Source organism: Ammospiza caudacuta, chromosome 2 (genome assembly GCF_027887145.1).
Source record: "Ammospiza caudacuta isolate bAmmCau1 chromosome 2, bAmmCau1.pri, whole genome shotgun sequence".
NCBI classification, from domain to species: Eukaryota; Metazoa; Chordata; class Aves; order Passeriformes; family Passerellidae; genus Ammospiza; species Ammospiza caudacuta.
This window is the reverse complement of record NC_080594.1, coordinates 31,835,044-31,851,693: the sequence shown is the minus strand read 5'-3', so window position 1 is coordinate 31,851,693 and position 16,650 is coordinate 31,835,044. Positions and strand designations below refer to the sequence as shown.

General features: G+C 44.1%; 2 protein-coding genes across 2 annotated transcripts in view; both read left to right on the top strand.

Annotated features, from left to right (window-relative positions):
- Nucleotides 1-4,217, top strand: part of MIX23 (mitochondrial matrix import factor 23) — an 8,788-nt gene extending 4,571 nt beyond the window's left edge. Inside the window, exon 5 of the mRNA XM_058824743.1 lies at nucleotides 3,292-4,217. Within this exon, the coding sequence (XP_058680726.1) occupies nucleotides 3,292-3,342 (51 nt within the window). The 3' untranslated portion in view covers nucleotides 3,343-4,217. The remainder of the gene's footprint in view (nucleotides 1-3,291) is intronic.
- Nucleotides 1-16,650, top strand: part of LOC131571951 (cystatin-A-like) — a 19,361-nt gene extending 2,711 nt beyond the window's left edge. The window contains exons 3-5 of the mRNA XM_058824744.1: nucleotides 9,330-9,518; nucleotides 14,303-14,404; nucleotides 16,437-16,650. Coding sequence (XP_058680727.1) covers nucleotides 9,453-9,518; nucleotides 14,303-14,404; nucleotides 16,437-16,565 — 297 coding nt within the window. The 5' untranslated portion in view covers nucleotides 9,330-9,452 and the 3' untranslated portion in view covers nucleotides 16,566-16,650. The remainder of the gene's footprint in view (nucleotides 1-9,329; nucleotides 9,519-14,302; nucleotides 14,405-16,436) is intronic.

Below are 16,650 nucleotides of genomic sequence, written 5' to 3'. Positions count from 1 at the left end.
AACTTTTCAGTTGCACTGCCAGGGAAAGAAAAGCATCTGATTTAGCATGGACTGTGGATTATTCCCTGTGTCCTTTTTTCCTCCTTGCCAGCGACTGAGCACTTTGTAGGCTTTTCTGTGGTGACTTCTCTGAAAAGCTTTTTAGAGCCTCTAACAATGTCAGAGAGAAGGGTCTTTCACATTTACCTGTATCTGGCGCTGATCACAACTCAGCAGAGCCCAGGGAGGGTGAGGCTGTAGAAGCTGAACCTTTTCCTGGTGGAGTTTCTTCAGGCCTGAACAGACACTCCCTGGTGCAAAGGGCAGCCTTGCCGTTGCTCTCCTGTGTCAGCAGAGGGTGCAGATCACCCTCTGGACTGATGGCCCCGAAGTCTGTCTGGTGATTTTAACACTGAGCTTCAGTTCTGAGGTGGCTGTATTGTGTCACTGCAGCATTTCACATCTGGCATCACCAGATGCTTTTCTGGTTTGATGAAGTCTTTCAGAGCTTTCAATACTGCAAAGAACCTCTCTCCCCCTCTAAATGCAAAAAGGAATTTTGCAAATAGCCAGTACTAGCTGCACCTTCCTTTGTAATCCCTACTTCATGATTTTAGCCCCTAGATTAGATTACCAGTGTAAAACCAATGCAGCTTTATGTCCAGGGTGTTCATCAGTAACCTCAGTGCAGGCTGATGAAATGAGCATTTACACAGTTTCCTGCGTATGCTTTGCCATCAGCACATCTCTGTACTGTCCCAAAAAAGCAAAGCATGCGCTTCAGTTTAATTTTAAACCCACTCAGATCTGACTAATCAATGCCACAGCCTTAGCAGCAACAGCCTGCAGGTCACCAGGGGCAAATATTTTACAGCTACTCTGCTGTAGGAGAACAGCCCTCACCCTAATCTTCATTCTGAAGCACCAAATTTAGTAATGATCCCAGAGGTTTCTTGTAGCTGCATTAAGCTTTTACTGGTGGCAGAACTGTCTAATTTTTCCTGAAGATGGAGAATTTATAAACAGTGAGGTATGCATGGTGCAGGGGTACTTTAGCCTGCTAGTGTATTCCTCAGCCAGTGTTCACAGTGGAGCTTGAAGAGATAAATATTTCTGGGTTTTATCTCCAGCTCTGCTGTACTGTGCTCTGAATATACACATAAATGTCTCCTTTAGCTGCCTGTTAAAATGTCAATTAGAGCCAGTCATGGTTGCAGACTGAATGCAATTTGTTACATGGGAGTGAATATTGGTGTGCAGGCTGGTGTTTTACTGTTGTAGACTTTTGTTGCGAAGTACATTTGTGTATTTCCATTAATCCTGAACAACCGAAAACTATTTGGAAAAATCTGATTAGGAAACAGATTTTTAAACACTGGCTGACTGTAGCATAGTGGCATACAGAAGGATGCTACTTTAGAGAAATGCACATGCAATTTCAATGATACCAAACAAGGAATTGACTTTCAAACAAGACACTTGCATTAGTCTCTGTCCAGCACTTCCAGATTGGACTTTATTGCTGGAGTGGTTTGTACAAATATGTAAAAGCCAGCAAAATTAAACTTTTGCCTAGTAACATGAATTTAACATTTCTCAGCCATTGCTTTTCCTGAAAAATGTCTGAAAATGAGAACAGCACTTCACAGGTAGACCAGTGGATTTAAGCCAATGATCCTAAAAGTAGGAGGCAGTGTTAGTAAGACTGCAGTGTTGATCTTCCTGCCACAGGTTGTGGGGTTACTGTTGAAGATACTTTGAAAGTTAACATGATGGAAAGCAAGCTGGTGTGTTGTTTGATGCTATAGACCCTTGCAGTGCTTTAGAGAGTATTTCCAGAACTCTTTTAGACATACATGCCATTAAAATGTCATTAACAGACAATAGACAAAAAACGGTTTGATTTGTTTAGTGTAAAATGTTCCTGAATAGGACTTGATGCTGTTGCTCTTAATTTCTACAGTTTCCTCCTATCACTGATCTCAAACCTTTACCTCATCTGAACTCTTCCAGAGGTGTCCATTCCATGTGGTAACATAATGACTGCACATTTCTGTGTGTGAAAGAAACTATATTACAGCTTTTGTCTTCTGCAGTATGAGGCAGTTTGAAATCCATGTCTATTTTTTTAAATAAAATTTGAAAGGTAGTTGAAAATTGCTTCAAAATTGTTGAGAAGCAATGCTGTAACTAATGTGTGCTCCAGCCTTCACTTTTGCTGAAGTTGCCATAGGTTCTGAACTGTGAGTAAGATCTGCTGTTGTAAATTCTAGGAAGATAGAGCTTGAAACTGTGTATTTATATAAAGTGTTGGATAACTTCCCCAAAATTACAAGATCACTCACTTTGCACATAAAGCCCATGGGAGAGTCCATGAAACTTCATATCCTGATGATCACAGACACTTGGATCTGCCAAATCCCTGGACAGCAAAATATGCTCTTGTGGCAATGCTGGTGGGACAACCAACACCTGCCAGAGCCTCAGCTTGGTGTCAGGTGATGCTTGTGTTGCTTTCAGGACTTGTGCTGGGCAAGTTGGGATAAAAACTGATAAATAACTAAATGGCTTGTGAAGAGCACTTGCAGCCTTGGTGGGAGCCTGTGTGTTTTGCTTTGCATTCAAGCTGCCTTTCTTTAAATAGTCACATTTCCTGGCCCTCCTTAGGGCAGGCTGGCAGCAGTTCAAGCTAAATATACACGATCCTCAGTATCCAGTTCTGGAGGCTAAATTTTACCCAGAGAAGGTGCCAGAGGTGAGTGAGGCAGGAGTGCTGTGCCCTTTGCAGGAAGTGCTGGCAGCGTTGGCACAGGCAGGCAGAGCACTGGAAGTGTGCATGTGGCTTTCAGGAGCCCTTGCCCCTCTTCTTGGCTGTCATGCCAATGTAAAATGTGCCTGCTCAGGAAAGACAGGAATACAGCACCCAAATTTGAATGCCAGAATGAACCCAACAGAACACAACCATTCAGGAGTCTTCCCATGATTATTTCCCTCTCTTTTAAAAACAAAAAGGCATCAGCATTTTTGATGATAACAGCCTACCAGGATTAAGAGTCTGCATTTTCTGAGGGAGAACACTTAGTGCTGTGCAGTCTCCCAACATCAGGCTGCAAACTTTGGATTTACTAAAGCCAGGAGTGAAGGTGAATGAAGATGGATGTGTTGGTAAGTATTATTTATTGATACCTCAGAGCTGGGCAGCTTGAGATGGGTGCCCAGGTAGTTGAGGTAATTGCCTGAACTGTCTGTGAAGTTCTGCTTATTTCCTGGATGGGGCTGATTCACTTTTGCTCTTCTGTTTTGGTGTCTCAGGTATTTAATGAGCGGTGCCGAATTCACTACAAGCCTCCAAAGAGTCAATGATGATGTGGGGCATTTTCCATCAAGGTGGTCCATAACTGTGAGAGCCAAACTGGAAAGAGACCTTGGGTGAGCTGAATTGGGACCCTCCAGAACCAGTAGAACCCAGTCTTGTTTTGTTTTGGACCTACTTAGCTGAATTCTCAAGCTTGAAATGATCCTCCTGTAATTAAGAGAAAACAACTAATCTTTTGTACAAAATATGTGAACAAATGAGTTTTATAGTATTAAAACAATTTTCAATCGGAATGCAAAACTGGCATCTTTCTTGAACTTCCACAGCTTCAGTGATCCCAGAGGGGAAGAAAGAGTAAAACCTATCCTGAGCAGGGAGGAGAAGGCTCTCCCTGAGCTGGTGCCTGCTAAAATATCAGTGAACATGGTCTTTTTGTGGAAATAATCTGCTGAAGTCTGAAAGGAAATAAAGATTGCAGACTGATCAGCAAGTGTAGTAGGTTCAGCATCTCTGAAAGTAAGAAGTTACCAGCCTTGTTCTGAACTGCTCAACACAAGCAGCAGTGGCTCAGAGCTGTGTGTGGGTACAACTTTGCCATTGCTGCTGCAATGCTGACAGGCAGCAGCTGTTGCTTTCTGCCCTTTGGTCTGTGTTTCCAAGTTCTGGAGTTTTCCTTGATATAGGGGATGTGGTCGATTTAAACCACTTTGGGTTGGAGCTGAAGATGTGTCTCATTTGGGAATGAGACTGTGCAGGGACCTTTTTTTGTGCCTCCCTCTGAATATTGAAGAGTAGTTCTAAAGGTGAATTGTGTTTGAGCTGAGGAAACAGCTGTGCATACGTGATCCTGCTGATCCTGGCCATGGTGTTGTGTTTAGAAAGCTTGAATGCAGCACCCCAGCAGTAACACAGCATTTAAAGGCAGATGAGTAGGAGGAAAGCTGAATTGCTGCAATTACACCTGTATATTTTACTATTTACTTTTTATTTTGTATCTATCTCAGATAGGCTAACAAGTCTGTCAAGTGACGAGGTCTGTGTGGTTGCCAGCTGATATGATCTTAAGAACCACTGAACTTAAACAGAGCACTAAAAATACAGTCCCTCTCTTGCAAACACTTTGGAATTCAGCAACAGCAATGAAATTACTGGATATACTCTCACATCCCTAAAGCTTTGAATATATAGGGAATGGGAAATAAATGAAGGAATGTACCTGTGTTACTGAGAGCTGGCAAAGATCTGTGCAGCAGCATCTGTTTTATAGTTGTTTGTGCAGTAAAGACTCAAACTGCTTGGAGGCCTTTTATTTTTAGGCACCAGGGTCATTTCATCTCACCTTTTTTTGAGGATGAGGTAGAAATATATTTTAAGTCTTTGATGATATAAATCCTAATGTTCAAACTTCATTTTTCCCCCTCTTTTTTTCTCAAGGTACTGCAACTGCCTTATGCAGAACTTTGAGTTGGAGTGCTCATTCTTGAAGATTTGTCATTGTTTTTCTGCAATTCTGAAAGCAGAAGATGTGTTTGTTCTTCAGTTGTTAAATTCTTGTAATTGTTTATCATCAAAGTGTAAATCAAATACTTCTCATCAATCTGGTCTTAATTGGCACTAATGAAATTTCAACAGGAGATGATGGTCAATTAATGAGATGTTGAGAACAGTAAGTTTTGATTTCAAACTTGGCACTTTATTATTGACCTCTAGTATAGGTGTCAAAAATATTTGTTCTCTCCTGGGCTTGGATCAACTGCAAGGACAAATTCTCCTTTTAAGCCATTTGTACAATAGAAACTGATACGATTATGTATAGACTTGGATCAATAGTCTTGAAATATAATTTTTTATTTCTGTATAAACTAGAGACTGTAATGAGAATTAATAATTTTCTTCCTTTATCCATCCAGATGTTTGCTCAGCTGTTGTGGAAAGCTTCTTCACTTAAGCAGATGCTGTGATAAATGACCTGTGAAATGGATGTCATACGCAGATTTTTTTTTTTGCATTACTTATGAGGAAACTATGTTAAAAAAGCCCAAAACCCACAACCCCAAAAAATCAGCCCTATGTAGAATTGTTTTCAGTTTGAATATAAGGCCAAACAAGTAGTCCTATACAAACCTGAGTATGGAAAATGGATACCTTAAGAAGACTCCTAAATCCCCAGCATCCCTTCTTGGGGTGTTTGCATACAAAGGGTTGCAGTAAGATGTTGAGTTGCTTGATTTGGTTTGCTCTGAGCACAGAGGGTGTCTCTCACAGTGCCCCAGCCAGTCAGGTGGCTCAGAGGCCGTTCAGGTTGCTGTTGAACTCGCTGGAGCACACGGTGAGTAAATGGAATTGCATGCCAGGCTTGGGGCGCGGGGCAGGAGCACACGGCTCTGCTGTTCCTGGGAGCCTCAGAGTGTGTGTGGAGTGGGGTGTGCAGATGGCATCAGTGTGAACTGTGTGCCACACTGGACACAGGCAGGTAAATTCTCTGTCTAGGCACCCCTGAGGAGTCCAGGATGGTGTTCAGTCAGGGATTGAACCTTGCTTCAACGTTACCATTGAAGTAGTTACAAAATTACTGGGCTGTTTGCTGTGATATGGGGGTCAAATAGTAGACCCTACAAACTGCAGGATTTCATCCTTTCCCTGGTTTTAACTTCTATTTCTGCAAGTCAGGGCATTTGAGCACAGCTGATGGTTGTGTCCAGAGTCCTGTGGGTGCCTTGCCTCCTCTCCTGGGGCTTTCCCATTGCTTGCAAGTGGTGAATAGATGTGGGCAGATCCTGCATGCTTGGAAAGTCCTCTCAAGCTTGTGCATCTTTCCTTCTGTGAAATGGAAAGAGGTGTTTGAACTTTTTCTAGCATTCAGTGCCGTTGTCTTCTGCAGCCTGTAGGCATGAAAGACTGATGAAACAGGTAGTTTCTTTATAGAATATTTTTAACAGTAGGTTTCAGTTGTCTTGAAGCAGACTGAGAGGAAGAGGCTCAGCATAGGCTGGACCATGATAACTTTGTGCTGCTGAAGGTCAGGTTTCTGTTGATCTTTTTTCATGTACAATGTCGGAAATCTTTCAAAATCAGGATGGGTAGCAGGAGGGGAAACCTTTTTTGCAGACCAGCACGTTGAAAATCAAGGCTGTTCCTGTGACAATGAAAACAGATCTTCAGCTGGTACATGGAGAGTTGCTTTCCTCTAGAAGCTCTTAAAGACATTCAGACCATGTGTCATGTCCAGCCACAGTTCCATGTCACTGTGAAACCAGAAGACTGACCTTACTGACTTGGCTTTCACAATCATTTCTACAGAGCTGACTTAATTCCTGGTTTAAAAATGACTTGTAAATACATAACCCTGGGGTTTGGATTTTGGTGGAGGTTATTATGTTTGCTTTTTTTGTACTGGTGTTTTTATCAACAATAGCTTGGCACTCTTAAAATTGCTTAAACAGGACCAGGGAGTAGTGGCCTGCAAGTGGCAAAGATCTGTTTCTTCTGTGTTGGAATAGTACACGGTGCAAGGTGTTACTCAGCTTCAAACCTGTACAGAATGCCAGTGGTGGTGTCCCAGCAGATTCTCCAAGAAAACAGCAGCACATTGACGTGAGGGGAAGCTGCCAGTTGTGCTGATGGAAAGTGTGAACTGGCCTGGGACGTGATAGCAGCCACGTCTCAATCACCACAGGGGGCACACTCACCTTGTTGTGCAAGAGACAGCGTGGGGGTGGCTGTTCTAGTCAAGGCAGTGTTCCAAATCCTGGTTCATTACATCCAAAACTTAGTGTAGAGAGGGGTGGGTGGAGGTGGGGATTGCCCCAGATAAGGTTGATCAATTGCCTCTGGTCATCTTTGATCACAGGTCTGTGAAATGTCAGCACTTCAAAGTGGTTTCATGAAATACTTGTGCAGGATGAGTACTGCATCCCAGACTTAGAAATATCACTGGATTTTGGGACAGCCATTAGCACTGCCGTGGAAAGAAAACAGTCTGATTTGCCTCTGTGAACTTCAGCATCAACTTGCTGATGATTAGTCCTAATTTTTTCTTTCCCTTCTGCACAATTGTGCATTCCGGGAAAAAAAAAAGTTCTTATGCTTTAAAGTGAAAAATCAGCAAGCCCAGAAATATGGAGTCCAGTGAATGAGTTCCATGCAACATTAATATCTTTAGTTTCACACCTAAAGTCTTTCCAAGATTATAAATGAACCCTCCTAGACTTTGTGCTCAGTGTATTTGTTGTTAGACAGAATCAAGAGTTCTCCAGGAATGTACTGCTGCCCTGGGGAATCTTAACATCCCTTCCCAGGGAAGTTAGCAGGATCTGTATCCTGGTGAGTGGAGAGGTTTATAAAATGTCCTGTTTTAGCATTGGTGCTGTGCATTTGTTGGACACATTCTCTGATTTCTGGCCTCAGTAAGGTGAACTGGCTCCTCCAGTTCCTGTCCTGCTCTATGAATAAGGCACAGGTGGTGGAACATGATCAGCATTTGAGTGAATCAGCAGGGTCTTAGGGAAAAGAAGGTTTGAGTTGTCATCAGCTCCATGAATAGGGCTCTGAGGAACTCATCTGGAGGGAAGTTGGTGAAAGTGGCAGAGTTCCAGTTTTAACAGCTGTCACTCCCTATATTCCTGAGAACTGGAAGGATTTTTCTCTGCTCACAAAAATATTGTCTCAGGACAATGATTTTTCCTCAAATGCTTTTTGTCCACCTCCATAGCACTGCTGCTCAAGTCTGGAAAATTCTGCAATATCTTTTTCAGTAACATGCTGTAATACTGATCAATACTGTTGAGTGTAGGGCCCCTGCAGCCCCAGTTTCTCAGTCTCAGGGACTGTGTACCAAAACCAGGCCTTGAAGTCAGATCTGAAGTACTTTTTACAGTGCCTTGCATAATTTGTTATCTGTGAGGAGGAGGTTCAGTAGTATGGGTAGGAAACAGATAAGTTTGTTGCTATGGCCATAAACCCACCTCTTCCTAGCAAATTCCCTAATGCTGATCCCAGCAGGAATGCCCATTGCCTGTGTGCAGAATATATTCTCATTTCACCTGCTCCCATGTACCTGCCCCTACAGACGAAAAACTGTCTGGTCTGTTTCTGTTTCTCTGATCCTTGCTCTGGAACAACATTCCTCTTATTTCCTGGAGAGGGGAGTGGCAGAAATATTGACAGGGACTAATTTTTTTCTGTGGTCTTGAAGTGTTAGTTCTCCCTTACCAGGGAGGCTGCTAGCAGTTTTTAGCCTTCCCCCAGTAGGATTTGAGCTTTGTACACTCACATGTGTGAGTGTGACTGTGCCATGTGACTGTAACTGCAGAATCAATACTTCTGACTATATGTTCTCAGGTGATCTGTTTAAACAGCATACGTTGAAACTGGGACAGCTTTTGTGTTTTTTCATTGTACTTTGTCTTCCAGGAAATTGGCACTGGAGCTAAAAAGTAGATTTTATTGCACATTCATTTGCTATTATGATTGCTTGAATGCAGCTCTTGGTTTGATGGGAAAGAAGCAGAAATGCCTTATTTGCAGTACTTACCTGAATCTGGGATTGAATTATTTTCTACTTCTGATGCTGGTGTTTACCTTGGCACCTTTTTGGTCAGGCAGAGGAAAGCCAAGTCAATGAGTGTAAGATGCCATCTGCTCTGGTTTCCCCACTTAGAAGGATAGTGAGAGAATAAAATTTCAAGTTAAACGGGACCTACGCTAAGGGAAGTGCTGCATCCTTTCTACTGATCAGTAAAGGTGTTGGGAAATACTGGGTGTGTCTTTGATCTGTTTCCCAAGAGCTCAGCCTAGTCATCTGCACATGGGTGGGGAGACAAGAGGTTCCAGCTGCAGCCCAAACTAACTCTCTTTAAGCTGAGGGTGACTGGAGGCTGATGTTTGCTTTTCTTTTGGATATGAAGACCATAAGCACTACTTTAAGTGCTTTTTACATTTATTAATAATACTGCCAGTGCTTTACATTGCTTTTTCCCCCCTTTTCCCTGTTAGTCTCCTCCAGTTCAGTAATGGTAGGCTCTGTGTGTTGCAGGTCACATGGTTCCATGACACATGTGTGTGTGTATATATGTGAGATGCCTGGGGACTCTGCTCAGACTGTGCTGAACTTCCCTCTTCAGAGCCACTCATCATTTCACAGAAGTCACCTGCCACCATGATGCCTGGGGGCTTATCTGACACCAAGCCAGCTACTCCAGAAGTTCAGCAGCTTGTTAACCAGGTGAGTTGCACCCTCTCTCTACATTAAGTTACTTGTGTGCAAAGAGGCCATTCCTGAAGCTTGTGTAAAGCCTGAGAGACTGAGCTAGGTTTTAAACTGAAGAGGCTCATGCTAAAAGTGGGAATCCCCTTGACTGGCAGTGTTTTCTCAGCATTCTATGTAGGAAATGCCTTGGTAAGACTGAGAAAAGCCACTTCTGTGTCTCCTCTTTGTCCATGGCCAGGCATGGTGCTGGCTACCTTCAGTTAATGTCTGTGTGAAGTTCCAAGCCCAGCTCTGCTATGCCAGCAGTGAGGTCACTTGTTTGAAATGAGAGGTGGCATATTGGAAGGGAAGAGGTTGTACCTGGTAGAGTTTATTCCTCAGTGAAGGACTGCATAGGACAAACCACATGCTAGTATGCAGTAAAGAATGGTGTACTCGGGACAAAGCTTTTAAATTGTGTGTTCCCTGCTGGCATTAGGTGTTTTCTAGAGTCACAGCTGTGATACAGGGGCTGCTGGTGGGGCAAGATGAGCTTGGCACAAGGCAGGCCACTAAGTGAGCCCAGTTGCCAGGTGGTTGGCTACAGGCAGTGGTCCTGAACTGGAGCAGCTGTGTGAGCAGCACCTCTGCAGATCCTCTAATGCCCTGCAGTGCAGCAGCTCTTTTAAAAGAAAGTATAAAATGCATCCTGAGGAATGAAAGGGATTCCCACCCATCCAGTCATCTCCACCCTTCTGCCTCTGAAAGATGAGCTCTTCTCCCTTTGGCAATTGCACTCGGGCACTCTTTGAGGAAGCAAAAATAGGAAGTAGCAGGGCTGAATGCATTGGCCAATACTGCAGCACACTTGCTATACCTGATGTGCAGGGTATCTCCTTTGCTGTGCCACCGAGGACAGAGTTTGCACCACCATCCTTCCCTCCTTCCACATCTTCTGCGACCTTGCAACTGGGACCAGGCAGCCCAGTACTCTGACAGGGCTCTTTTCTGTAGCGCACTGGTGGAGGGGATAACTTTAACATTCAGTTTACTGATTAGAAGACACTCCATGTTACAGGAGGTGTCTGATTTAGCAGAGTGATACAAATATGCTGGTAAATTGATACAGGTCTAAGTTACTCTTAGCAAAATGTAGCGACTGCAATCCCGATTCTCTGAGGATGCCAGGGTGTTCTGCACTCCTCTGTGTCACCACACTGGGCATCCTCAGTGACTAGGAAGGGGGATGTGAGTTGAAGTCACCTCTAGCCAGCAGTTTTCTTCAAAATTCTTTTGCCCAACCATTTAGTTTTTATACTCAGGGTTGGGCAGAGCCATGTGCTCACTCCCACCCCGGGCTAGTCTGGCTAACTCAGGCGTTTGTCACTTTCTTTTACTGAACTCGGGGAGTTACACCATCACATGACCCCCTCCACTGACAGAGTATTTATCAAAAGCACCCTGTGGTCAGCCTTTGTGTTGAGATAAGTCAGCTTATTTGCAAAGGCTGTGGTCAGTCACACCCTGCATTGTTCTCCAGGTGGAATGTCAGGCTCTGCAGCTCCTCTGAGCCTTCTTCCGCGATAGGGCTTTATATTGGTCATTCACAGCTGGGCTCACCAGAGCTGGGGACATGTACATGAGGGAGGGCTGGAGTTCGGGGTAACAGGTTAGTCAGAGATGATTTACTGCAGAGCAGAAAGAGAAATGGATGATTTACAGTTGTTTGGGTGGCACTGACTAAGTTACCTGGAAGCAGGAAGGAATTTGGTAGGAATGTTTGAAGGAGCAGCACTTGCAGAGATCAGAAATTCCCTTTTACCTATGGAGGGGAGACCCTAGCAAGGGACTTGCTGCACCTTTGTGTATTTGCCATTTTTGTTTCCTCATGTTTAAGATGGGGCCAGCTGAGGGCTGTGAAATTTAATTAATGAGTCTGTGAAATGCCTCAAGCACTATACCAGATACTGAGTTTCATTTTCAGTGCTGGGCTGTGTTATTTATGGGTCACCAGAAGTCCTGCAGTGTGTATTGGAGGTGAAACCACAGCACTTGAGTGTCTGTGAGTGAACAGGCACTTGAAAATGTGAATGCTGGTTACAGGCAATGCTAATGCTCCCAGAGTACAGGGCACACAGGGAATCTGAAATGTGGCTAGTGCAAAGTTTCTGTTTGATTCCAGAAAAGGACTGATTCTAATTTTAGTGTTCTTTTGTTCTCAGTAGCTTCAGGAAAATGAAAACAGATTGTTCTTTGCTCTTTATTTTCTGCAAGGTGAAATTTCTGCCCTGTGCTGAGAGCAGGAGAGGGAAAGCTTCCTGATGCTTTCCCCTTTTGCAGAGGCTTTGGTATAGTTCTCTAAGGAAAATGTTTTTATGGAAACCTTATGTTGGAGAAATCTGCTACCCTTCCAGCATAAGTATCACCTTTTCATGAAGCAATTTGGGGGGCTTTTATGCTCTGCTGAGCAGAGAAACAATTCTTATGATTTCAGTGAAGCTGTGAAGAGCATTTGCAAAACTTGGGATGCTCAAGGTCTGTCTGCTTATGGGATTACATAATTGTTTACTTATACCTGTGCCTTGTCTCTAGCCATCATTAGTGAGCTGAGGAATGTTATTTATTTGGTCTCCCTGTTTTACAGCTGTTGCCCAAAACTGAGGAATGTTTTGGGGTTAGGATGCTGTTAGATAAGAATGTTAATTTTTTCACCTGAGGATTAAGGAGCTGTTTGCCTTCTTGATTTTACTGAAGGCTCAGTCTGTAAATGAGAAATGGGGGATATATTGGCCAGAGGAGAGAGAGCAAAACTAAAGAGAAGTGGCTTTGTTTTGTTCTGAGAGAGGACTATCCTGCACCAAAAGTTGCCACTTAGGAGCATTCTAGGAGGCCCCTGCCCTGGTCAGCTGGAAGGTTGTTGGGAATTAAAATTTCCCTGGTTTGCCAGAGTTAGCAGCTCCTCAGCTGAAAGAATACTTGTCTGTTCCTGGGGATAGAAACCCTGTGGAAGCTACTCAGCAGAAGAGCAGGGTCAGAGATCATGAGGAAGCTGAACAGGATGATTATTTCTAGCTCTTTGGAAATGATCTGGATGTTCCTTGGGTGCTTTCTGTGACCTTCCTGCTAGGAAGGAATGTCATGGGAGTGGCAGGCAGCTGCAGATGCTTATACTGGGAAAGTTAATGAATTCAGTGGGTTGCTGTGAAACAGGTGGGTGGTGAGAAGTGCTGAGGTGCTGCTGGCCTGGCCCAGGGCAGCCTGAGCAGGCTGGCACTGACACTGCTCCTCTGCCCAAACTCAGAAATGCAGCTGGTCATCAGCGTGCCTGTCATGTGCAGAGGGGCACCATGTCACCCAGCCTCTGCTGGTCTCTGCTTTCTGTGTGGTGGTCATGCAGCCGTCATGAATGGGAGAGTTATTATTTCTTGGAGAAGTAAGGAAGGGCAACAGCAAAACCAGTGCCTTGGACTTCTGGAGGGAAGACATTGGCCTGTCTGGCAGACTGGTTGAAAGAGTCCCTTGGGAGGCAGTCCTGAAGGGCAAAGAGATCCAGAAGGCTGGGCATTCTTCAAGAAAAAAATCCTAAAGGTGCAAGAGCAGGGTGTCCCCATGTGCCAAAAGACAAGCTGGTGAGGAAGAAGACTGGCTGAACACAGGGTTTTGGTTGGGAACCCAGGGTAAAAAATAGAGTTTATAAGCTTTGGGGAGAAGATGAGGTAGGCAATTCAGGAGGATTACAAAGGTATTGTGAGGTTATGCAGAAAGTCAGACAGGCAAAAGCCCTGTTAGAACTTAACTCTGGTCACTGCCAAAAGCAATGACAAAAAGTGTTCTTATGGTTACATAAGCAACAAAATGAGGGCTAAGGAGAATCTCCATCATTTGCTGCATGTTGAGGAAATCATTGCTACAAAAAAATACAGAAAAGGATGAGATACTTAAAACCTTTTTAATCTCAATCATTAATAGTCAGACCAGTTTTCCTACCAGCTCCCTGAGCTGTAAGACAGAGACAAGGAACACAATGAAGCTCCCACAATCCAGCAGGAAACAGTGACCTGCTTCTCCACTTAAACTTGTGTAAATCTGTGGGGGTGGATGGAATCCACCTGAGGCTACTGAGGAAGCTCATGGAAGAGCTCTCCAAGCCACTATCCATGATTTACCAGTGGTCCTGGTGAACCAGGGAGGTCTCACACAACTGGAGTTTGGCTGATTTGATGCCCCTCTAAAAGAACATCTACAAGAATGGTAGGAAGGAGGATCCAGGGAACTACAGAGCTGTCAGGCTGACCTCAGTGCTAGGGAAGGTCATGGAACAGCTCATCCTGAGTGCCATCACACAGCATGTGCAGGGCAGCCAGGGATTCGAGCCCAGCCAGGATGGGTTCATGCAAGGCAGGTTCTGCTTGACCAACCTGATCTCTTTCCATGACCTGCCTAGTGGATGAGGGAAAGGCTGTGGATGTTGTCTCCCTGCACCTCAGCAAAGCCTCTGACTCCAGTTCCTGCAACATTCCACTGAAGAAGCCTGGACAGGTGCACTGCTCACTGGGTGAAAAAACTGGCTGGATGGCTGGGCCCAGGGAGAGGTGGTTACATCAGGCTGCTCAGAGGTGGTGCACCCAGGGCTCAGTGTTGGGGCCAGTTCTGATAAATATCTTTATTGATGATTTGGACAAAGGGTTTGAGGGCACCCTCAGTCACTTTGTGGAGTTTCATTAAGGGAGTATGTGTGGAAGGATGAAAATTGGAGTGGTATATGTGAAAGAAATCCCTAAGTATCTACCTGCCAATCATTTTTCCCTTTCTTTTTACAGGTGAAGCCACAGTTTGAAAGCCGGGCAGGCATGAACTGTGGTGTCTTTACAGCCATAGTATATAGGACTCAAGTGGTTGCTGGGACAATGTACTTTATTAAGGTTTGTATATATTGTAGGAGGGAGTGTTTTGGAATTAAATGATACAGGTGACTTGCAGAGTGGCTTACAGCCAGAAAGAGAAGCAAACATCATAGAAAACTGTCTGATGTGAGTAACAGAAGTGGGGACTACCTCCAAATGCTTATAAAATTCCTCTGTTTGGCACTACTGTAAGCAGGAATATAAATATTATAAAGTAGGAATATAAAACATGCTCTATACTTATTCAGATGTGATTGGTAAGCTTCTTGGCATTATCCCCCTCAAGGACTATAGATTGCCTTCACAACTCAAATTATTTCAACAAGTCATAACTGGTTTCCTGTTTCCTTTCAAGGCAAAATGGTATCTGAGTCCTTCAGTTTTGTTTGTTGGGTGAAATTGAAGTCAGCTTGAGGAACTGATGGAAAGATAGAGTCAATTTTGAAATGCAGTGCACACATGTCTGCTGGCTAGTTTTGCATGCAGGCAGGAGTGTTGATGTTTTGGTTTTTGATGTGTCAGGTGCTGCAAAGGTACATAGCCTGCCTGCTGGTTCTTTGTATATTTTCAAAAGCACCCCTGCTGCTGCAGAGGAAAAATGGGTAATGCTTAATTTGGAGCCCTGTGATAGCACCATTCCTCCTCTACTGGAAGCCCAGCCCGATGGATGTGAGCAGCTTTCTGTGAAGTAGCACAGCAGAAATGTCTGGGTGTATTTTTCATCTGAAGGCCAGCAAGCACTGCTGAGCAGCAGGCTGCCCTTGTGGAGCAGAGCAGGCATGGCCTGTGACTGCTGAAACCCCACGTGTGTGTGGGCACATGCCTCACAGGGTATGCCATATTCCAAGGGAACTGGAATAATTCTTTTATTAGAGGAATTGGCCTGTAATGTTTGGGGGAGAGTAGTTCTGCAGAGAGACACTTTGAGCATTAGCTCCACACTTCTCATATTTAGTTGATCCCAGGAAGGACAGATCCTGCCAAACCTTCTTCTTTCCCAGGTGCTTCCTTAAAATAACTCTTAACTCAGAAACGAAGATTCATGTATTACTGAACTTGGAAGAAATCAATTTGTAGCACTGGACATGGATGATTTGTCTCTTCTTTCTCAATTTTACCAGTGATGGAAAACATCACTGTTGGAATACACCCTCATTTTAGCATTAACTGGAACAAATTCATTCTTTTGTATTTCTGAATCTTCCACCTCACTGATGTTTTACCAGCAGACTTACAGCTGACATGCAACCCAGGCCAAGCATAGTGCCCCACTATGCATCTAAAAAGCATCTAAAAACCTCTTGGAGCCTAAGGCGTTAAAGTTTCCATGTGCCTCACCAAGGGATAGTTTAGCACCCGTTGTGCTTGGCTTTTTAAGAACGAAATTTTACAGCTTCCTGCCAAGTCATTATGTGAGAACTTTCTAGGGGGAAAGGTGAATTTCTCTGGAAGAATATTTATTCCAGGCATTCCCATGCACTCCCAAAAGCACCAGGATATGTCAGGTTCCCTGTTCAGGCACTGATGTGTTTGGAGTAACTCTGCAGACCAGGGATCCTGGCTTTCAGGTTGTCATTACTTCTCAGGACCATGTGCTGGTCTTTCTGTATTAGATCTTTCTGCACCTTTGGGAGCTGACATAGTGTCTGCACTGTGTCCCACCCCCAAGTCATGGAGGTGTCCTCATTGTCTCTTGTCTCCTATGAGCATGTCAGGAAGCTGTGGGCAAATACGCTGGCATCCTGGTGACTGAAACACTATCAAAACCTTTCACCTGTTGCATCTTCTGGTGCTTCCACACCCAAGCAGTTCTGCTCATTTTCCCTTCACCTGTGGTTGAGAGTTTTTAATACAGTTTTCTACAGGTGTAGACAGTTTCTGCCACCACTTACTATCCAGACTTGGATAAGAGCTGTTGAAGTAAAAATGAAGATGCATCTAAAATTAAGATCCTAAGAAAAGATGTTCTTTCAAGAATGTAAAGAACAGCCTTTTGTTTGAATCTGCTTTGAGCCCATGATCCTTACTTACCTGCTCTTTTGGTTTCCAGGTCCAAGTTTCCGATGCCGTATATGTCCACTTAAAGGTGTTTCAGAGTCTTCCTCATGAGAACCTGGGTCCCAGCCTTGTCAGCTTTCAGACTGGCAAAACCAGAGATGACCCTCTGACCTACTTCTAAGACACGATGTGTTGCAGTGCCTCACCTCTGCAAATCCTAAGGACATTCTGCCCATGACAGTGAATAAAATAAGTTTGGAAAGCTA